Genomic DNA, 24,084 nt, shown 5'->3' with positions numbered 1-24,084 from the left:
GCAGGTTCCAATCACCTCTGTTACAAAAAAGAAATGAAAAGAAAAGAAGAAAAAAAAAGCTAATACCATGTTTGTCCTGATTTTTTTTTTTTTAATTACAGTTTGGGGGATGGCTTTTCACTTTCAGTTCTGTCTTTGACTTTATTTGTGTTTTATGTTTCTTTACCCATTTTCTTGACCACCGTATATTTCACCAAATCGTCGAGTAGTAGTGGACACAACAAAGGAGGGGGCCAAAGAGAGAGAGAGAGATAGAAAGAGAGAGGAGACACGGAAAAGTCAAGATAGGGCGTGCGGTTACCATGACGAATCATTCAACGCCTTACTGACAACTGACCAATAGGAGAGCCCGTTAAATGTTGACAGGCAGGCAGGTACTAGCAAAGAAAACAGATCTGCTACAGTGTTTGGTTGGTCGTCTCGCGCACGGATTGATGGGAACTCTCAAATGAGATCTCCCTATGAGGTTCTGTCAATCATACCGCTCTGGAATTTGAAGTGACGTAGTTGACTGAGGGCGATAAAGTTTACAAGTTTTTTTTTTTGTATTCTTTACTTTTTCTTCTTCTCCTTCTTCCACTGCGACATATAACCAAGCGTTTGTTTTCTTCCCTGGACCTAGTCTATTGATTTGATTCATTCATTCTTCCTTTCTTTTTGTGTATTCCATACTCTGCTTCGACTTGTTTGTTACCGAATACCGTGAGTTGTGTTTTGTTTTTTTGCCCCCGTCAATTGTGAATCGCTTCCTTTTTGGGTATATGTTATTGTTGTTTCTACCATTACCCACAAACACTGGTATATTCAATGCATGGTGTCGATTCGGAGTCATCGGTATACTAGTGCAGCAGTGCTGAACTGGGGACTATTCTGTGCATTTGATGTTGGTTGTATCATGAGTTTGGAAAACACGTTTCATAACCGCCCTGTGTCATCCACTGATATGCCAGTTGTGCCAAATCATCCCGGTCCGACACACCATATACCTCACCCACAGCATTCATCAGCAAGCCACCAGCCAAATTCGACACCAATGTTACTGAGAGCGGATAAACCGTATCCTCGTACGCCGAAGTGTGCCCGTTGTAGGAACCATGGTGTCGTCTCGGCGCTGAAGGGACATAAACGCTACTGTCGATGGAGGGATTGCGTATGTGCCAAATGTACCCTGATTGCTGAGAGGCAGAGGGTCATGGCTGCCCAGGTGGCTCTGCGGAGACAACAGGCCCAGGAAGAGACGGAAGCCAAGGAATTAGGACTTTATTACGAAACATCAGACGGAGCTATCTATGCAATGAATGGAATTGCTGTGCAAACACATAAACCGTACGATCCCTATAGACACCAAGATGGCCCCGGTAAGTCATGAATGAAACAAGTTAAATTTCTCTTTCTTTTGTCTTGGTAAAATATTAAAATTCTATAGTTAGTTTCTCATTAACAAAGGTAGAATTAGAAAAGGAACATTAAACCCAGAAGAGCAAAGTAGAGCACGTGTAAACAAAGAGTCGTTCAGTTAAGTTTGGTATATGAATGTTTTGTACGGATTTTAGTGCATCGTGACTGAATAACTGGTATCTCGTCCTCTACATATCACTGAAGTTGGCCTTTTTAAATGAAATGGAATATATACGTTTCAAAATTAAAGAAGGTGAGGAAGGGAATGGGGGAGGGGAGACAAAGAAGAAGATAAGTAAATATACTCCAAAGAAATGAGGAAGGATATATACATATATTCTGTAGATCAAATTACCATTTTCCTGTAAAGAGAATAAGATGAAGGAACTTGTATAGGTCATTCAAATAGCTTAAATGTTTGTAACTTATACCTCCTGAACGTTTCGACACAAATAAGAGTAGGCCTAGATAAGAATGAATGATTTCAGGAAGAGCTTGGTATTCTCAGAATGTAGTAGGCCTATGATGATTTCTGAGGTTTGAATAATGTAATAAGTTCAGTGTATATGCGCTAGTTTTTTAAAAATAAACTCCACGTGATTTTTTGTTCTTAAAAAGGCTACCATGCTCTTGTATTTTTTTTTAATTTTCTGCTCAACTCTGCTCAACATCAGATGTAGTTTTCATTAAAAATTTACCTCAGGTTGAGGCCAAATTAATCCACTAATAAAGAAAACTAAGGACATCTGAAATTTTCTGGAGAAAAATATCAATAATATTTCAGTCTATGAAAAGTTCGCAAAATGAACAATAAACCTTCTGCTAGAAAATTAAAAAATGAGTATGTAAGGGAAACCATGAAATATTTAGAACACATTTTCTTTAGGTTAACTAGTTATTATGCTTGCTAGTTTAATATTGAAGTAGCAAACTGGATGTAACCACGTGGATATTGTATATATATATATACTGAAATTGAGAGGTATTCAACTGTTGTTTTTTGTTAGTATCACGTACCTTGGTTAGAAGCGACAAAAAAAAGGTACCGTACCACATTGTTTTCAAAAGTTGCAATATGAAGATGTACAAAGATTCAGATAAGAAACTAAACTTGTGTAGTTTAAGTAAAAAACTCTAATGAATATTTTGAGAAACCTCGTTTTTACGGGAATAGTCTCTGAGAAAGATATTGTTGGTTATGTCAGGCTGAGTGTAAGTAAATACTGCCAAAAAAAAAGAACAATATCAATAGATATTAACAAGAAATCTCACGAGGCTTCTCGGAGAGACGTGATCTTATGAATTATGAAAAAAGTGCTTTTGTTTCTTTAAGATATTAAAAGTGAAAATTATGTTTTAGTAATATCAAACGTGCATTGCGTGTTAAATGATTTGTGAAACTCTAATGGGGTAGCACCACCCAAAGTAAAAAAAAATGACAAATAACGCAAAATTACATAGGAAAGTTAGCAACAGCAATATTGAAACTGCCAAAATTATGCACAATGTAAACAAAACATTTAACAGTTTAAAACAAAACTCAATTTAAAATTTTTTTTCAAGCTACTTTCGATTTTAATAAATTGCAGTACAACTTAAACCTCTGAATTAAACTCGCAGACTTGCGGATTCTATCAATATGAGGAAATAACGATGAAGTTAACAATTATAATTACAAAATTAATATATTTTTTTTCAAAGAACCCTGCTTACATATGTCAAACAAATCGATTATGAAACTCTTAATTAGGAAAGATTGAACCTCAAAGAAAAAACCATGTTTATTTTTTGTTAAAGCAAAGAAAACTGTTATCATTTTTTTTATGACTGTTTATGTTACCAATATATATATTTATAGGTACAGATATATGGATATCATCATTCTTGAAATAAAATAATAAATATTTTCACTATTATGTCTTCACATCGATAATAAAACGTTTTTATGGTCTGTTGGTATCCTAGTAACATAACAACATGTTGAGTCTACATATTTATGATCCAATTAATCTTGCATGTCGGGAAACACATAATATAACCACATAATAAACTGAAAAAGGCATGAAACGAAGTTTATTAACAAGAAAATCAGTAACTTTCTAAAGTGCATCATAGTGCTCATACTTTTCCATATTACTTATTTGAATTTGTATATTGCTTTTGTATCAAACACAACAGTATACAGCATAACACTGTGAACCTTTGTAATACCTCTATCCAATAAACCCCCTCTATAACATACCACTCTATACCACGCGATCTGGAAATGTGCTGTTTTTGCTAAGGATTTCCCCCCACGAAATTCATATTTCTACTGTTGCTGGGCTGTTTAAAAAAAAAATATATATATATATATATTTACACATTTATTTTTTTGAATTATAGAAATGAATCTATCACGTACTGTAGCAAGTTTATTTTGTTAGTAATTTTCATAATTTTAATTTAACATTTCTCGATTTGATATTTTGCCAGTGAAATCGTTTTCGCCGGGGGAGGGGGTGGAGGGGGTGGAGGGGGGCAGGGGAAGGCGTGGATTCTAAAACCAGACTCAGTGTCTTACGCCATATTTGTTTTAATATAAAAAAAAACCATAACAAAACAAACTTCCACATATAGTAATGGTTAAAACAAAGAAAAGCCGAATCGAGAACAATTTAATTATGTACGTTTGAACTAGTTTTGAACTCGTGTCGTAATATAGGTTGTACTCAATTCTGAAAATTGTGTAAAGAAATTCGTGTTTTCTGTTAAGTGATCCCTACAATTTTTAATTTTCTTGTATCCCTTGTTACTATACTTACTGTAGTTTTGTGTGAAAGATTGATTCGTTTGTTGCTATATAGTCGATCAAAATGTCGTCAAGGGATTCGCTTTGCAATAATACGATACAGTACAATGCATCTATCACCCACATAAAACGATACAAATGGAAACTTTTGAAGCGAAACAAAAAAACATCAGGAAAAAAAGGAGTAACACTTACAACGAAAAATTTGATCCATTGTTCGTTATTACCGTTTTAACCCAGACTTGGGTCTTTTAACACTAATCATCATTCATTGTGCTATGTTTTGACAGCATGCTATGCAGAGAATTGGTTATAGGTTACTACGCAAATTGTACACAGATTTAAGTATTTACGTAATAAGAAGGGGGAATTTTTGAAAATTTTATTTGATAATTTCATGCGAATGAACACGTGCAGAATTAGTTTTTATGTTTTATTTTGGGTGATTGTGAAACAAAGCTATTACCGAGAATTCGAATAATTTTTTTCACAAAGTGTTTTCTTAAACTGACCTTTGAACTTCAATAAAAGAGCAGCATTGATCTATAATAAGACCTGTATATACGGACAGCCATCAGTAGACAATTAACATACACAATATGAATTTAATATATATGTATTGCAAAGTTGTTTTAATCCTTCCAAAAACAACTAAATCCTTTTTCCCTAATTTCTCCGTTTAAGGGGAAGGATTAGACTTCAAAGTTCAGTCGTCTCGATCATTCTTGTTGATTTTTAAAGTACTTATCCGTCGACTTTGGTAAATTTGTCTACAAATATAAAAATGTATATCAAATACTTTATGTCGACATTTTTATGACGTCATTAATGAGATACATATAATTATATCCGAACATCGTTTTTTCTTATTTTTGGAACAATAACAGTTGACGTGCAGTTTGTCTGCGTTTTCTTGATTTTTAATAACAGTCGTTTTATTTGACGACTGGTGCTAACTTCATATTTTGGCAAAATATATGTATGTATATATATATATATATATATTTCGAGAACGCCACCTCCCATTCCTTTAAAGTACTACTATCCACGAATGTTTTAAAAATTGGGAAAATAATAATTAAAATAACTTTGGAGGCAGAAATAATGAAACTTAACAAGTAAAGACGTGGTTTGATGATTTATCTCGTAAGCTAGATATTCTTGTAATATACTTCTTATCAGGATTTTTTTTCATAAATCTAATATTTGATTGTATTTGTTTGTTTTACTTTTGTTTGTTTGTGTTTCTTATTTATCTGAATCGAGTGTTGCATGAAACTTACGTGTCATATAGCCACACACACACAAAAAAGAGGTAAATACCCATCCTAGAAGACAAAAAGAAAATGTGCAACTTTATGATGCAGAAAACTATAGAGGAGTCTTTCATAACCTATATATACAAATGTCTTTTTCAGAAATTTATTCTTTCTCTTTTTTTGTTAATATTCCGTAAAATTACAAAACTATTATATGCAAGGGATTTCAGCAAGTTTGACATTTTTTGGTATGGATTATATTGGATTAATTACAAAAAATACCTTTGTCTTATCGAAATCAAACTGATGTATAATCTACATACTAAATTTTGAATACCTTTTGGCTTAATTATTCAAAACGGTTCGGGGACTCAGCGAAATGGGGACTATCAAAAAGAAACAAGAAGAAGAAATATAAAAAAAAATAAAAATAGCTTTTAGTTTCGTCAATTTTGTGGATTAATAGCAATCGAAACAAGATATATATATTGGCAAACAAAAACCTCGAACTAGACTTTTATAAGTTGTGACATTTCAGGCTGAAATCGTTGTATTTAATAATTTAAACTAAATTTTAACTAAAGTATAATCCTACATGTGCTCTTCTTTGCATTACATAGACTATGTATATATTTTTATATTTGTTTGTGGACTATCCACTTCCTTTGAAATAAAAAATAAAATACCAATGACCTGTAATTTAACAATAAAATTCTACTCCGAAAAGCAGAATAAGTTTGATCTATATTTTACAAGTCGTAAAATTATATATTTATATGAGTGTTTAATTAAAATATTAATATATACCTCTAGTTCATAAAGGTTATGTTGTTGTCAAACATTTGGGAAGAACCAACAACAACAGATATATATATATATATATATATATATATATATATATATATGACAGAAATGTGTTTTATTACTCAATATAGAAACTTGTAAAATATTTAATAATGAGGTTGTACGTTCCTTGTACAAATTATGCATTTTATTAATATTATATAATGGTCTTCTTTTTGACGAAACAGGTCATATAATTTAGGACATATAATTTTAGTGGAGTGTTATATCAATACACTGGAAAAAGAGATGAGATGAATTTAACAGCTAATCTGTATCTTACCTTAATAGTTTGGGCTATTTCTTTTTCCTTTGATTCAAACTGGTATGTTTTATTTTTCTGCATCCAGTTCTTAATAGAGGATCAGGATTAATATATGCCATGTATCATTGTTTTTATATGAACTCTTCTGTATAGAAACAAAGGGGATCGACAGTCGCATGCAATGTAAGTTATTCGTTGGAAAAAAAAGACATCAGTTCCTAATTTTTATTTCTAACCAAAACCAGCGCCATTTTGTTTTGTAGCATAGAGGTATGGCAGTCCACCCGTCAGCCCAACTTCCCTCCATCAACTTAAAATATAGTTGGGATATACTGAATGTATTCTAAAGGGGACCATTTGCAAATGATACGAGTTCTTATTCGAACTACATACATATTTCACTTCTTAAAACAATAGCTGACGAGTGTCCGAACTACATAGTTCACGAGGCATAACAATTGCTAACGAGTGTCCGAACTACACATTTACGTATAACAATAGTTCCTGAGTATCCGAACCTATATATTTCACCATTTCACCATCAAAATAGTTTGTCATCATACCGCTGATTTGATTTTATAGCAATTACTTTTTTCCAAACTTTGAAAGATGCCTTTTATCCTGTGGTTTTTGTATCACCGTGTATCTTGGTCGGATATATATATTTCTTTTAGATTATAAACCTCATAACTTCGTCCTTCTCCCCTCCCTCCCCCTCCGCCATCCCAACCTACACCAAACCCCAACGCCTGATGTCGAATTAAAAGTTCTTTGTTCGAAGAGGTGTAACATGGGTTACGTCACAAGTTTCATAATAGAAAATAAAATAAAATAAACTTTTAACGGTAAAACGTGTTCACAAAGAACGAAAGAACATAAAAACAAACTTCCCAGAAAGGTAATTACATCCACTGTTTGGTGAAACTATGATTTTCTTTACTTTTAGTGCATTTTAAAGCAAAACAGAAAATGGTCCGCTTTGATGATACTTTTAGTATTTTTCTTTTCGTTCATTATCGTTGTGCTGCCATATGCAGTGAATACCGCAAATAGACATAAATTTATAAGGTTACAAATATACTTAATTCTATTCATTCTCTGGTAAAGTTGGCGGAGAGGGGAAATTGTCATCCCATCCAGTAATGCTATTATTTTATTATAACAATAGCCTACATATTTGCACAATTATACCTAAACAATGTAATCGATCAGAAAATTGCAACACACAAAAAAAAACCACACACACACGCACAAACATACAATAAAAGACACACTCGAGACAGGAATACGAAGGGGCAGAGGAAGAAGCAACAAAGAAAATGGCTGGTGCAAAGACTACTAATATTAGTTCCATTATTTATCTCAATTTCTTTCATGCCCTACCTGTGTTTCTAACGTAATAAAATTACATTTTCACTGTGCCCATTGCAACATGACAGTACATATATAGTATCATTGCTTCGAAACTAAAAAAGTTGTAAGTTTCTAACCTTTAAAGAAGAGATTCGTCTATACCAAAACGAAAATGTAATTTAATTTCACACCGATGTCTCATCGCGAGAGGAAATAATAATTGTACAAAAGCTCTTCGGGTTAATTACCTTAGGCTATACGTGTAGAGAGATTATTCGAGCATTTAACATGATATTATATTCCTTCGTGAATCGATGTAGAAACATTTAGGACATATTAACTACAATCTTGAATAATTTTGATGAAAGAGTTCAGATAAGAAAAAAACATAAACAAACATAGAGGTGAATAAGAATTAAGAATTTGCTTTTTTCTTTAGTAGTTTACATGATCATGAACACATTTTGTAGATCGCAGAAAAGTAAAGAATATAGATAAAAGATTAAAAAAAATAACAACAGCTATTTAGAGATAAATAGTCACTTGATGAAACAAACAAAATTAGTGACGCGCGACATGTTGTAGATTTTCATGTATTAAAAGAGAGCTTGCTTAGGTGAAATAAATCATTCAAAATGAAATATGTAACATTTTATTTTTACTTTTTGTATCCCCTTTTTGAAATGTTTACATATAAGATATGATAGAACTTGACGAAAAAAATAAATATAGATTATATAGATTTTTGCTGTCGTTAATATTTTCAATTTCAAATATGTTATTACTGTCAATGGACAGCAATGTTTAGTTTTCACAAATTTTAGATTAATTCTAAAAGTTCTGAACCATACAAAGTGAGCATTTCGACCATAGAAAGGGCAAACGGCATGTTTGTTACAATATTCTTGAAATATCTTTATCAAATGAATCAATTTTTGTGATGATAATTCAAAGTATTACATTTATCGATACTTGAATTAAAGTTATCCAACTTTCTTTACAGACATGGCTCAATATAACAAAGTTGGTTGCTTCGAAAATTCAGTCATGGGGAGGGGGGGGGGGAAATGTATAGCTAAGGGGGGATGCAATGTATGGTTTCAACTTTCGGGTCACATACGTCTATGTGACGTATGTGCAGTTAATCGAGGATGAAATATTGCAAAATTATGGGGGGGGGGGAACGTTTTTGTTTTTAATTTTTTATCAAATTTAAGAATTGGAGATTTTGTACGGCCCCGACATTCTTCCTCATCTCCCACGTGCTTAAAAACACTTCGATTCAATATTTTGTACTTTCAGATATTGTTCTGATATCATTTCAAGTTTCGCTATAACAAAATAATAATAATAATAATATTAATAAACTCAGAAATATGAACTGGTATATAGAGCAGAAGATATAGCGTTGTAAGTCATAAAGATGATGTCATATGTATATACACCCAATGTACAGAAACTGCTTTCTATGGAGCCAGTTCATATAGTAACGTTAATGCAAATAGGTTACTGTGTCATATCGGTGTATGTTGACCGTCGCAAGGGAAGCAAAATATACGGCGTCGTTAAACTAGTGTCACTTTTACATACCTGCTACCACACCAAATGACGACTAATGGCGGCGTTGGGTATACACAAACGCAACAACCTTCCTATATTGTTAACGTACATAACTTTATGACACCAATTATGGGTCATCATTTGTAGTCCCATCAACCCCTCCCCTCTCACCTCCCTCCCCCCCCCCCCCCGTCTCTCTCTAAAAAAGAAAGGAAGATTGACGAAAAGGCAAAAAAAAAAGGTTAACATATTAACTGTGTGGTTTTACTGACCAATTGGCTATACATTTTAACGATCACTTAAAATGTTATACGACTGATTTTTATAGGTCTTCAATCACTTATAAATAAACAAAAGATGACAAGAAAAAAGTTGTCTTGGGGACGGTTGACCTGGAATCTATTCCCTCTTGTGGCTTCTCGATACATGACAAGTTTCTTTTTTCTCTCTTAAACGAAACGACAAATTTCCTTCCAAAACTCGGAAGAAAAGAAACATCACGGCCAAAAAAAAGATTGGTTTTTGATAGATCGATGAAAGATGGTTACCATTAAAGACTATGGTATAGTCATGACCAAATGGGTGTTTTCAAATCGTTCGTAGGATAGAAGAATGCTCTACATAAACGACCGATATTTATGTCAACAGAGAAACAAGATTTCATTGGAGTGTAACTGGTTGTAATATGACAGTAATTGTATACAATCTTCGTGACCACTTCACTTGGGATTGTTTGGCAGGTTGACTCAAAAACTGGGGAAACGAAATCGACGGCTGTCAGGGCTTCTGGACAGATAGACGTGGTGTAGAAGGAAGGTGAAAGGGCACATGTTTGTATGTCTTAACCTCGTCAAAATGTGGTGGCAGTACTATGCGTTAGCTCAGGGAACATGTGCAGCAGTACCCTGCTATGCACTGTAAAGTTCCATGGTTAACCAAGGTAACATTTTCTGATCCGCCCCTATATGAAATACCTACAACTATAGAAGTTTAAACTTTCGAAGTGCAACCATGGGGAAAATGCACAGGAGAATTACGTAGTGTTTTTCAAAATAGGCAACATACATATAAGTAAAGAAAAAATAAAACACATTAGGCCTACGTTCATTCAAATGTTTATTCCAGTGTAGTACAGTATATTTTGAAACTGGTAAAAACTAAGTGTCTTGATACACGCTATATACCTTTTGCATTAATAACCTATATACTTAAATAACAGATGGTTGGAAGGTAGAGTGTCGGTAGGCCTAGCCTTTGCGCAGTGCCTCACTCAGGCGTGTAACGCATTCGAATGGAATTTACACAAAACAAAATGTTTTTTTGTTTGTTTTTTGTAACGTGTAATTGAAACATCGAATAACCACATAACACTGGCTGGCAAACGGTATTAAACATTGGTGTTATGAACCTATAAGTACAATGGCATACAAACATAGTTATTATCAACACTGATATTTAAACGCAATATCAAAAGTGAGTAAACTTAATTTATTAAGCTTGCACTTAACTGTAAATTAAACAAAAAATATTCAAACATATACTTTTTTAATATTTATTTCAATTGGACAGTCTATTCAAATTATCTACAAATTTATCTTTATTCGTTTCAGATCAGTTTGTTGAGTGCAATTTATATTACCGATGAATAATATATAATAATATGATAATATATTTGCAACTTGTGCCATATACTGTTATATAATGATCATAAAGAAAACTTTACTATATATTTAGTGTTCATTCTTTTATTTTCATAAGTATAAACAAACAAACAAGTACCAGTTTTAATTACAAACCACTCCACATCACCCCTCCCCTTTTTTCCACTTGAGTCGCAGCAAGAATCCAGCTAATTTGTCAGCCTTCAAGACTACTAACAAAACAGCACCCAATAAAGCCGATTGTTAATGTCGGATTAGTAGGTGTATGTTGGTAAGGAGAGAAAAAAGTCAAACCCGAACAAAACAGAAAGGGCGAACTATGAAAGGGGTTTGACAGGGGCTAGATGTGAGAACGTTGCTTTGATCCCATTGAAAGCATCGCTGTAATAACAAGTCTTTGTGGTCTCGATAGACCTAAAGATTAAAGAAAAAAAGCAAGGTTTCCTAGACCGGAAGCAATACAGCAGTGAAGCAAAATATTTTTGATTACAATTTCGACAATTTGAATTGGGTTTCTTTGCTTTTGATGGTAAGAAAAAGTTAGTTCCTGGTTTTTAATGGGATAAAAAAAAATTAAAAAAAAAACACCTGAAAAAGCTGGTTATACTTTCTATTTCTAATTCTTTTGAAAATATATAAATTTTTTGTTAAAGTGTAAAACTTCGCACAAAGGAATTGAAAGTTTTGACATCTTTGTTATAACTATATAGGTTGAGATATTTTAGAGATTGTCACATATATAGTTAGTTAGTGTGTATATCGCAACTGCCAGCAAACATAATATACTGAAGACATTCAGGAAAAAGAAAAAAAAATAGAATAATATGTGAAGTCACTTGAACACATCAGTTTGTCTGAAGAGAGGTCAAGGTGGGATTCTACAAAAAATTATATAAAAAATAAATAAATATAGTTATTCCCTGTTTCACGTCGGAACAAAAAGTAGATCTTTTCGTTGGGGTGGGGGGGGGGCAGGGGTCGGGGATGGGTCTTCATTACCCTGATTTACCGTTATATTGGTTCAAATAGTATAGTCAGAAACACACTTTGGTTTTGGTGGTCAAGTTACCAGCCGATCCCAAATTGGAATTTCTCTCTACAAATGTTACAGAGTTTATAGATATGTCTATAGCAAGATACCAGCGATGTGTGTGTGTGTATGTTTGAAATAGGTATATTTTCCATCATTTTTAATTCTTAATATACAGTAGCTTCACCAAGTACAAGAAACTGGCCAAATTATGTTTTCGATTTTTTTCGAAAAGTTTTCGAAAAGTTTCCGATTTGCTCTTTTGTTTTCCTATGATGTTGAATTCTTACAGTAATAATGATCAAGTTTTGGGCAGGACGAAAATTATTTTCGTATGCTATTTGAAAGCATTTCATTATTCATTACTGAACGTAGATCAAATATATAGGCGTTACTTTTTAGGTATAATGGTCCTTTGTTTGAATAATAACAGTCTTATTTTGAGAAATACTGGATAAAATGTTGTCAATTTTGCCGTAAAGTTGGTGGTCAAAAACAAACAGCTAGCTGAAAGTAAACAAATGATAGTAAACAATACTGAGCAAACAGTTATTGGTCAATATAGGGTCATTCAATGCTCTAAGTTGGAAGTGAAATATAAATTTACCGACGTAACATTGTTTTTACAAATTATAATTGTTTGCATGCAAATAATTTTGGAATTTGCACAAATATGACTGAATTGCAAGCAGGACATTGGCTAAGAACTGAGAAAATAAGTTTTCTCTTGTATTCATAAAAATATATTTTTTGATTTTACTTCACAAAACGCAAACAAATATAAATTGATGGCAAATGTTATTGATAATTTTATCTTCAAATTTTCATATAATTCTCAGTTTTTCTCGATCATACCAATCAATCTTTCCAATCTGATCCATAAATAAGTCAAAACATTCCAAAAGTTACGAGGTTTTTTTTTCTTCGTCTTTAATTTGGAAAATTAGTCAAACATAAATGGAAATAATATACTTCATATTGTATAGTTAGACGAACATTTTGTCCATCAACACTATCACAGCAAACTCAGAAAGAAAGTATACTTTTTGCATTCTGTTTGCTTTCTTTTCTGGGGGGGGGGGGAGCGGAGGGTTGAAGATTTCTTAAAAAAGATTATAGGCCTATATATTTCTACAGTGTCCTAGCACACTTTTACTATCCATTTCAGGAAAGTTCATTTAACTTGATACTTTTGCAAGGATGATTCTTAATCGACTGTTAAATTAAACGAATGATTTCAGGACGAACAGAGAGTCCACTGCAACATTTGGGGGGAAATATATATATGCACAGATCAAAACAGACAAACTTCTTTAATGGGCAATTGCAATTTAGTAGAGGGTTTAAAGGGGGTGGTAAGCCCCCCCCCCCCCAATTATTTTTTTTTAATCCTGATGGAAAAATGATGACTTTAATTACTTTCGAAAGTGCCAATATTAGAGGTTGAAGCATTGGCTTTTGGATAAAGATAGAGTTGCAAAAGGCATTTGTGGTCTGACTGAGCTGTATTTTGGGGTGACAAAATAAAAAAAAGGGAATTATTTCTCGTTATTAGCAAAAGCTTAAAGGAGAATGTCAAAATGAGAGCAATTCTGTCGTATTAAGCTTGTGGATTATTATATATATTTTAATTTATATTTTAATTATAATTTTTTTTCAAATGATAATATGAATTTAAGCCCCTGCATAACCAATGGCTGCTGTGTAATGTGCCTCGTTGCCATCCCTCCATACAATCATGTGACCGTATAAGTTTGACTGTTTTCAACTTGTTTAGGAGATGTGACCATTCTAAGGTAACAACCTCTAGCTGAATATTTTGTTCAGGTCCATAATAAAGTTACAACCAACACAAATGACGAAAATATGATCATTCTAGCTTAAAATGAGAACATGTGAAGCATAAAGAAAATACGATTTCAAAAGAAACTGTTAACGAAAGATAACCCACGAAAAGAATTGGGGGGGGGGGGAGTAATAAAAAGTTAATAAAATAAAACAAGCACGGTATATTGGTGAAAAAGCGGTTCTTTCCATCTCGAATTGGCCAATCAAATCATTCCTCTACAATGAGGCCTTCGACTGTCACTCCAATTGCTAAGAAATGTAATCTTAGTAATATCGAATTTTTCGCTCCCTCTGTTAGCATTTCATAATTAGGATTTATGATAACCCATGAGTAGATGCATGTTACTACTGCAGGGGGAAGAAGAATATTTCAAAGCTTAATTCCCCAAAATATTAGATGAAAAAAAAGCCTTTGAATCGATATATATTGTTTTTACTTGGATTACATTTTTTCGTTTTACAGTTTTTACTTTATACTGCTATAATGCCATTAAACTGTTCACACTATTTGCATCGATCGTAACAGTGTTTCATTGTCTGAAAAAAATCCTCATGGCTTTATAGAAATAGTCTTTCGTCCTTGATGCAAAACCTATGCTCCATTCAAATCATTTAAACGGGAGAGTGATATTGTGCTATATGTATATGCTTCTCTCTCTCCACCTCTCTCTCTCCGTCTCTCTCTCACCAAGGTGAGAAATTCAGAGGGGGTAGAAAACGTATTAAGGATCTACCATATTAAAAGTTGTGACTAAAACAAAATTACTTTAACAATCAAATGAATCGAGTTATAGCATTCCGACGTAATTTTTTGTTTTTTCTGTTATTGTCACCAGTGTGTACTTTCTTACAGAGGCTTATATTTAACAAGTTTCCAATGTCCTCGCTCAGTTGGTATTACTCTTGATTAAATTTTCACCAATTTTCTGAGCAAGAGCTTAAAACACCTTTTCTTCTTTCCTTGGGAAGTACGATACATAATTTAATTCATTACAATTTACTTTCAAAGGCCTCTTCTTTTCTATCGAAAGTTTTAAATGGATAATTAGAACAACAATCACACCCTTTTTTTCTCTTTCTAATCCTTCCATTCTTTTTGTTACACCCCCTCCCCCTTCCCCTCTACCCGTTTGGTTCAAGTTGTACTTTTTCACCCTCGTGGTTTTAACATATAACGTGACAAATTCATCGCTTATCTTGCAACAGTGACTAGATTTTCGTCGTCAGAAAAGCCCCGTGGAGGATTCCGTTTTTATTTTTTACCCACTTTCGACCTTTCATTTGCACTTTTCCCCCTTATTTTTTGTTTCTGCTAAATGGAATATGTATAATATGTATAAGAAACAACGCGTAATCAAGCGTATGTATGTTCCGAGTCTTCGTTGCGCATCGTTGTGGTATATAGGCGCGATATAGGCCTATACTGGTAACAGAGAAGACTAACTGAGCCAAAATAAAAAAATATATATTTATGAAGTGAAAAAATATAGAAAGAAAATTGGGAAGAAGAAAGAAGAAGAAAGTTTTGGCAAGAAGCAAACATGATTAAAACGACTGGTGAGTTGGTGTGAAATGGTCCCGGTGCAGGAACGCATGATAAAACACGACAGGTGCCATGTACTTTTTGTGTGTGTGTGTGTGTGTAAAAAAAAAACCAAAACTTATGAAGAAATAAGAAGGAAGTAGAAAAAAAGGTCTGTCTTTTACTCCCTTTTGAAGTATTTTTCATAACAAAATCTTCATGTTAAGCGCTGCCGGAGGGCTGGTTAAGTATTCGGAGCTAATATGTGGGTAAAAGTACAGTCGAACTACCACAAAGTTCTCGTCGACACAATAGCTTTTCTCAACCCCCAGATTTATCCGTTCTTTCTTTATTTCTTTATTTCTTTCTCTCTTTATTCTTTCTTCGTCTTATTTTTTCTCCCCCGTTTATTTTTCCCCTTCTGTTTTGGGATAAAGCCCCGAATTGTTGGCTTGGTCGGATTTTGAAATAGTTGATAGTGTATACCCATCGCTGAGTTAGCCATTCAGGCGTAATGTGATGCCCGGTAATCGCGAAATTTGTCGACTCTAAGTTCTAATTTAAAGTGTCTTTGATCCCAGCCTAAAGTTCGCCTCAAGCTAAAAAAGCGCTTTTAAACTTCACACATTTACAAGCAGGGACAATTTAACGCCATATTATGATAAAAGTTACGACTTCCGCCACGGGCAATGTCGAAAAAACTCGTAATGAAGGCAGTTTCGTATATGTATATATGTATATATATATATATATATATATATATATATATGTATATGTATATATATATATATATATATATATATATATATATATACCAGTTAAGAGATAGATATATGTACACTCTACTTTTTTGCAACATTTCTCTGATATACATAAAGCTTGTTTAAGCTGATGGTGGTATAGCTTAGTGATTTCCTACGGCAATTTGTCTGAGACACTTTCTACTCATTTTGCCATAGTTTCAAATAACTCTTCATTTACATCAGAATTTCGTTCTCAAAAATAAAAAATGAGATATCAATATATATTAACTCATTTTGCTAATAATTCATCTCATATATGAGATAGTTTGAAGTATTCCAAATATTTAATGTCTTTGCTATTTTTTTTTTTTTATTAAACTATGTTCCTCCGTGTTTCTTTTTTTCCTGTTTCGTCAGGACTGACTATACTTAGATCAATTTGTATATGTGATGGAAAAGGTAAAGTTGCAAATATTAGGCTAATTCTAGCGCATTTCCAGCAGTTATAACCTGACCAAATGATCCAGAACTAACCTCGGAGATGTAACGAAGGTATAGAGAGGGGAGTCGTGACATTTAACTTGATTCAAATAGGCATGTCACGGATCTTCAATGAAACGGAGACTTAATCTATCGCGAAAAAGAGAAAAGAGAAGAAAAACAAATTTACTGGTCGACTGGTAATGGTATCCAGTGAAATATTTGTCATTCTAAGAAAATTGTACGAATATATATTAAAAAGAAGAAGAAAAAACAGAAAGAGAAAATGCTTGGTGAATCGTAAGCTTTGTGCATTTATACCATTTAGTCTGTTGGACTGGGAGCATGCGCAGTTATGTTGACATGACGTCACTGATATTATGTGCCTCATCTTCAAAAATGTAAAGCTTGACAAGTCTGTTTTGCTAATGGTATATTTTATCAGACGATAACAATTTCTTATGCATGAGAACTCGGGTCCCTACAAAATATCGAATAAAATCGAGTACTAGAGTATATTTGCTTGAATAATCATATAATTAATATGTTTTTGGTTCCTAACATCAAGATGACAATGGTTGGACTCCACTCAAAATTTAGCCATTCTTCACTCCACGAAGATACCAAGATTTTCTTTAGTTGCTGAACGTCATATGTAAATACTAAACTTGTATAGAACAAGTACAACAGCTGGCAGAGTGTCCGAGTAAAAAGTAGAATTTCCCTTTGACATGAGAACGAATACGGGTACAAGTCTCTACATGTGATTACGGGTACACTAAATCTATGCTATAGATTCTATGTGCTAGTACTATATGTACTATGTACTATATGCACTTGTATCTATGCTATAGATTCACAAAACGCTGCGAGCTCGAGTATTAATCCATATCCGAGTACAAATCCTGGTATAAGTACGAGTACACAGGCAATTAAACTAGAGTACGATAACAAGTAAGGACTCACTACAAATATGGTTCCAAATGGCGTTGTGGTCAAGTGGTTTAGGCAGTGGACTTGATATCTAAGGTTTGCAGGTTCGAGTCCTGGCCAGATCATTACACGTTGTGTCCTTAATGGACAAGGCACTTTGATTTCAATTGCCTCTCTTCACCCAGGTATATAAATGGGGACTTCAGAGATAACCTGTTAATATAATTGCGTGCGCCGGGTTGTGGCTGCAACATATGGGAAGTCCCCCCCCCCCCCCATGGGACACGTAGTTACCAATAATCAGGGATTAAGTAGTTAAGTCGTGTGAGGGGCCTTGGCTCCTGTTCCCTCCCAAGAAACGTAAATCATCCACAAACGAAAACTATCCAAAATACAACCAAAATGCGTACAAACCTCCGATTTTCGATAACTGATAACTCGTCAGTTATTTTCAATTTTTCCTTGTACAGTGTACCCTACTGCGTTCGGTCAATGCGTATATACGAGAGGACTTCAGCTGGTAAAGTTCGCATGTGGCTAATATATCAGTACATTATTATACAGTATTAAAACCGACGATCGATTAATCGCAAGTTTCATTCATGAAATAATGAACTGTTTTTCAAGTAGTTATGTTCCCATTTTGTTCATGTGCCGACATGTCATATTCAAGCCACTAAAGTTGGCTATTCAAAAAGTTTCGTTCTATTGAGCCTGCGCCTTTGAGCCAAAAGTAGAACGGGTGAGGTGTTAAAGTTTGACAGTGGGTCGGTGGTATATGGCGGGGTGCATGTATTGATCAATGGAAGAATTATACCCACTTGTCAAGGTCATGCTTCGATCATAAAGCCGCCCTACCAGCCAACTGGATGTTTCTATGTTTCTAGGTGTGGCTAAGAGGTCAACGGTGTATAGTCCTCATATATAAGCTAGAAAGTCAAAATTTCCCCTTTTGGCCTGGTTAATCATGCTTAAAATTGCCAAGCAAACATTTTACCGACATATTCAGAAGCTTTCATTTAAGCCACCCTGACGCATTTTAAAGTAATGTGTTTATTGATCTGGGGTTTGATGAATTGGTTACAATTCGGACAGTCAGAACTCCGCCCCCCCCCCCCCAAAAAAAAAGAGGTGTTTTCTGAACAGTTGTAGCAATTTCACGCTGCTTAAAATTTAGGGACCAATAGGCCCCTAACTTATGACCTCTTTAAAGTGAGCTACCTGTGTGCACTTAACTAAATGTATTGATTCTTTTGTCCATGTGTGGATTCAACCATTGTATTATCATATACATGCAATGTGCCATTTATTTATACATACTGGACAAAACCGTGTGGGTATATATATATGTGTACGATATGTTCTGTGCCATATGTTACCCCTGTATGTAATCGATCAATTCGGTATCTCTATAACCGTCCTTGTGGGCAAGGTTACCCTAACACCGTCGGGTGGGATGAAAGTGAGAAAGGTGTGAATATCAAAACAATATTAACCAGCTTCAGGTGTGCTCAGGTGCGGGGGTCATTCCGGTTTCAATTTCAAGAGAAAGATAACAAGTTTAATTTTAAACCTTGATTTGTCCTGCAATCTGATCGGTTTTCAGCCAGGTAAGGATCTTGATATGGTGTAAAGGGGGGTTTACCCGGTCTTAATGATAGAAAGTAATAAGGGTTAAAACTAAATCAACTTGGGGGCACGTTTGTAAAACCTTCGATGAAATCACGCTTGCTTGGCACGGGGTCTTTTACCTGCTACGGTATTTACGGAAGAAATGGAATTAACGACTGGTCATGGGAAGCCTATATATATATATATATGTATATATATATATATATATATATATGTATATATATATATGTATATATATATAATATATATATATATGTATATATATATATATATGTATATATATATATATATTTGATTTAAATTGTGTGTGTGTGTGTGTTGTCAGAAGAAACTTTCACAAAATCGGCCCCATGACTGTCACGGTAATTGGTATCCTGTAGCGATATCGCGGTTCGACTTTCCTTTTCACGGTGGTATTACTATTACGTAATTGCTTCGGCTGTTGTTTCAAAATCATATAAATGTCACAAATGAACATTAAGGGCCCAATGCCCCGATTCGTCTGGTTAATTCCAAATAGTACATTTGGTTAACTACTCATAGGGCCCTATTACCTCTGGCAACTTACATACGGTATATACGATCATATTACTTTGTACCAACTTTGATAATTCTTCACTCATTGTATTTGACTCACTTTGGAGCAGCATGTACCTTTTCGTTCAGTTGCAGCTGGGTCCCACCCAACCCGCCATTACCTTAGGTTATCTTTGTGGCCCGTACCTATACTTTTGGTTTGCGAGGGACCCAGCACAGCCCAGTCCCGTTACATTTGCTTTCTTTTGGGCGTTAGAGGTCACGCCCTCTACTATTTCCTGGTCATTTAAAACAAAGTGAGACAATTTATGCGAGGTATAACCATCCCTATGTATCAAAGCCTAGACTCTAACATGTGTTACCGCGACATATCTTTCTACAAGTTTACGGTAAGAAAGGGTTTGTGTTTGGTTGTATGTAGACAATTCGGTATCAAATATGTATATATCCAAAATCACGGCTCGAAAAAATCATCTCTTGTTTCCATCTTGAAGAATTAATATCAGCCTCCGTTCTTAATTCAAGACTATTTCATGTACGGAAAACTCAAGGATAACAACTCCGACCTTTTTAATTACAGACATACCTTTAGCCTATAAAACATTTATTCAATTACAGTCTGGATTTTACGATCGGTCGGAATGAATGGATCGCAATATAAGGGGGCAGCTTAGGATAGTCAAGACACCCACCTCAGACTAACCATGCAGGTCCCATAGATATCGCAACAACAAAAAAATGGCTAGTTTCCAGCCAAACATTATGGCGCGCTCAACAATACGTTAATAGTCCTAATATACAACACTCAGGTATAGGGCCTCTACCAACATGCCTTTTGCAAAGACTCTTTTGATACTAACAACCCATACGTGACTAATGCCAAAGAAATAATGGAGGGAAGGTAAGCTACAAAAGCCTCGTAAATGCACCGGTACACACGGTAGAGACACGCTGTCTGCCTTCGCTGTCCTCGACAGGTGTGATAAAAAATGGCGCACGGCGGTTTCTTTTTTTTCTTCTTCTTTTTTTTGTCAACATGTTTTGCATGGTAGGCTCAACGGGTTGCCTCGGGTGCATATACGTCTTTTTTACTCTTAGGGTAGCAACGCAATTGAGATAGTCCGCTCATTGAATAAACTAACTGACGAAACTATTGTCAATATTTTCTTTTCTATGGCAATATTGACAATAAACTGTAATTAATTTGGGCTTCCTGTTATCAAAAGGGTAGCTCACACAATACTGGAAACACTATATTATTTGTTGTTGCTAAGCACCGACAAAACCTTATATAGATATAGTCTATCGTTGACCGACTTGGCCAGTCTGGTCTCTTGACCAGACCATCATGCATATCAATGGCATCAAATTAAATTTCATATCGTTTTAGATCATTTAAATGCGCTGTATCAAATTGTGTTTTCTATACCTTTTACACTTTTTTTTGAGACTGAATCACCCTTTAAACTTCGGAGATTCATCAATTAAAAAGCAATTAGTCTAATACACAGATCAATTAGGTCATAGTCTCAAATGTAACGCACAACTCATTTGGAAGTAAACATTAGTTTTGTGGATTCAAATAACATGTTCACAATGCTTTCCATTGTTGTATTGTTTGAAGTGAAGTTAAAAAGAAGATTTTCTCGAGGAGTTATTATAATTCATATAACAATGGATTAACACTGATTGATATTACAGTACTTGGCTTGTATACTGAGTAGCTGACGTCATTATCAAATTAAGCCTTAAAGGAGCATTCCAAAAAGAATTAGAACATGATTAAAGATAAATATGTTGACAACCAGAATAGCTATAGAAATATAACTAGCAACCAAATTGTTTCTATTTATTATGAACTATTGATATATCAATAATAAAATTTTCAACTTTTCGGTTTCTTCGAATTAATGTTTCTTTTTCTCATGACTCCTTCGTTTCGTGATCCGAAATGAAAATTACAGCTGACAGGTCATTCATTGGTTTCCTATGACGTCATGCAGATTTCTGCACCGTATAAGAACACTACTGGTCTCCGATAGTTTATATTGTCTGAAATATGTACCTGACCCCCCCCCCCCTTATTTTTGGCTTGTTTCATCAAAAGTAAATACACTTTTACAATACCCTCCTTTTCAGCCCATGCCGTCTCTTTCAGGAAATTAATTTTCCTTAAAGTCCATCATCCCCCCCCCCCCCGCCACCCAATAGAATGCACGAAATCAACAGAATAGCAATAACTTTTGTTTCAGCTATATAAATAGGATATATTTGTATTACACTCTCTTTTTCGTTTTGAAGGGAGGTTGAGAGAGGTAGAACGGGGAGGGAGGGAAGGGAGGGTTAAACTAAGTGCTAGAGTGAAATTTATAACATTATCTATATTGACTTCATGCCCGCATTAATATAAGACGTTAACACATTCACGATGCGTAATACACACATGATACAGCCATGCAGGCTATATACACTGTGAAACTAAGTGGAGGGGTAAGTTAAGTTATACAATTTTGATTACGTTCATGTCCATGCCTATATGTGGACTGGTAGTTCATTTAACTTTGAAACTCTTCTCCTTTGGCGACGAAACACAAAAAAAAGCTAATCATCGAAAGAAAAAAACGAATGGTTATTAAAATAGTGACATACTCATTCCGCGCACGACTAATTCCTTTGCCTGTTTTTCAGGTTTGTAAGAAGCCTGTCAACGGAGCTGATTCGCGTTTTTGTGTACAGATCAGTGGCTTATTGACAGTTCCCACAAACTGACCTTGAATTACCAAGGACTGGCTCCAACCAAACCGTGAATTATGTACCGTTTTCAGAATAGCGCTTCAGAAAGATAAGGGGGGTGGGGAGGAATAAACTCAAAATTATGCGCGTGACACGCTTTTTTTCTTTCTCTTGTGTGTTTTGTATCTGGGAATAACAACTCTCTCGTATTTTATTGTAACGATTTTTGGCCCAACAATACCATGATTAATTAGAATTTAAGTTGAAACACTTTTGTTCCAAAAAAAATTCACTCTTTTTTGTTTCTTTTACTTCTTTTGGGCCGTTTTTTCCATTCCTTTCAATTTTGACCTCATCAAAAGACTTTTGTTTTGCTTCGATTAATAGTCTCCTGTTAATAATACCTGGATAGTTTTTTTAAAGATGCAAAAGCATTTTTTACCTTTCAAAAATAATGAAACACTTAACATAAAATAGCAAATCAATCACGCATTCTTCGGTTTGTCAATAGCTACTGTTGGTAAGTGAAGCGAAAATACTTCTTTTTTTTTGTCGTTGAGTACAAACCAGGTGTGGTGTTGTTATTATTTCATATTTCTGTAACAACAAACTCTTAAAGTCCCAATTTAATCAAAAGAAGTTATGAATTGACGAAAAGTACGTTTGCCTGTGATTCGTAAACTCAGGCTGTTATTGTATCATTTGGCCCAGCGGCGGCATTTTTTTTCCCTTTTTTGGGCTTTGCACTATTTTTGATAATTCTTTTTCTCCCTTTATGTTTTTTTTTTTTGTCAGCATGTAAACACACTACGGAGTTGATCCTTTTGTTCGATATCAAGCAAAGTTACATTGTTGCGTTTATAAAACGGCGTCCTGACTTTTTGAGCTTTAGGTAATCATATGACTTTGATTAAGAAGAAAAAAGAAAATGAAAAAAAGACTATATACGTATATGAAAAAATAAACTTTGGTGAAGGTCGAACCGCCACGGGAGTAAAAACACAGAAGTATATGACAGAAAAATAGATTAATATTACCCTGATACAAGATGAGAGAAGGGGGAAAAAACACAGATGAAATTGGAAAGAAAAAAATGGAGAAAGAATATATAGAAAACAGAGAACGTGGAGTGAGAAGCATGCATATATTATGTCCCTATATAGTTGAAATTAAAAAGGATGAAACACGTGTAAGTAAAGGAAGAATAAAGAAAATGTAGTAGCTATAATTGAGATTTTAGCTGACTGTATCACGTGACCAGGTACTTTGATACTACTTGGAACCAAAAGGAAGGATGGGTTGGGGGAGGGGAGGGGGGAGAATTAAGTAGGAAGTATTATTCGGAATTACTCCCATATCGTCACACCTGTGAATAGAATGAAGGGCAGGCTGGGTTTACTTGTGACAGTGAGTGTGTCGCTTCGAGCACGACCGAGGCACTGTAATATACATTATCATGGCGTAATGGATGGAGCTAAAATTCTTTGGTGATAAAA

General features: G+C 34.4%; 1 protein-coding gene across 1 annotated transcript in view; it reads left to right on the top strand.

Moving 5' to 3' along the window:
• The first annotated feature begins 291 nt into the window (after window positions 1-291).
• LOC139973292 (doublesex- and mab-3-related transcription factor A2-like) overlaps window positions 292-24,084 on the top strand; it is a 37,203-nt gene continuing 13,410 nt past the window's right edge. The window contains exon 1 of the mRNA XM_071979862.1: window positions 292-1,358. Coding sequence (XP_071835963.1) covers window positions 812-1,358 — 547 coding nt within the window. The 5' untranslated portion in view covers window positions 292-811. The remainder of the gene's footprint in view (window positions 1,359-24,084) is intronic.

Source organism: Apostichopus japonicus, chromosome 2 (assembly GCF_037975245.1).
Source record: "Apostichopus japonicus isolate 1M-3 chromosome 2, ASM3797524v1, whole genome shotgun sequence".
In the NCBI taxonomy this organism is placed as follows: domain Eukaryota; kingdom Metazoa; phylum Echinodermata; class Holothuroidea; order Aspidochirotida; family Stichopodidae; genus Apostichopus; species Apostichopus japonicus.
Note: the sequence above shows the minus strand (reverse complement) of the source record. Positions and strands in the feature narration are given on the sequence as shown.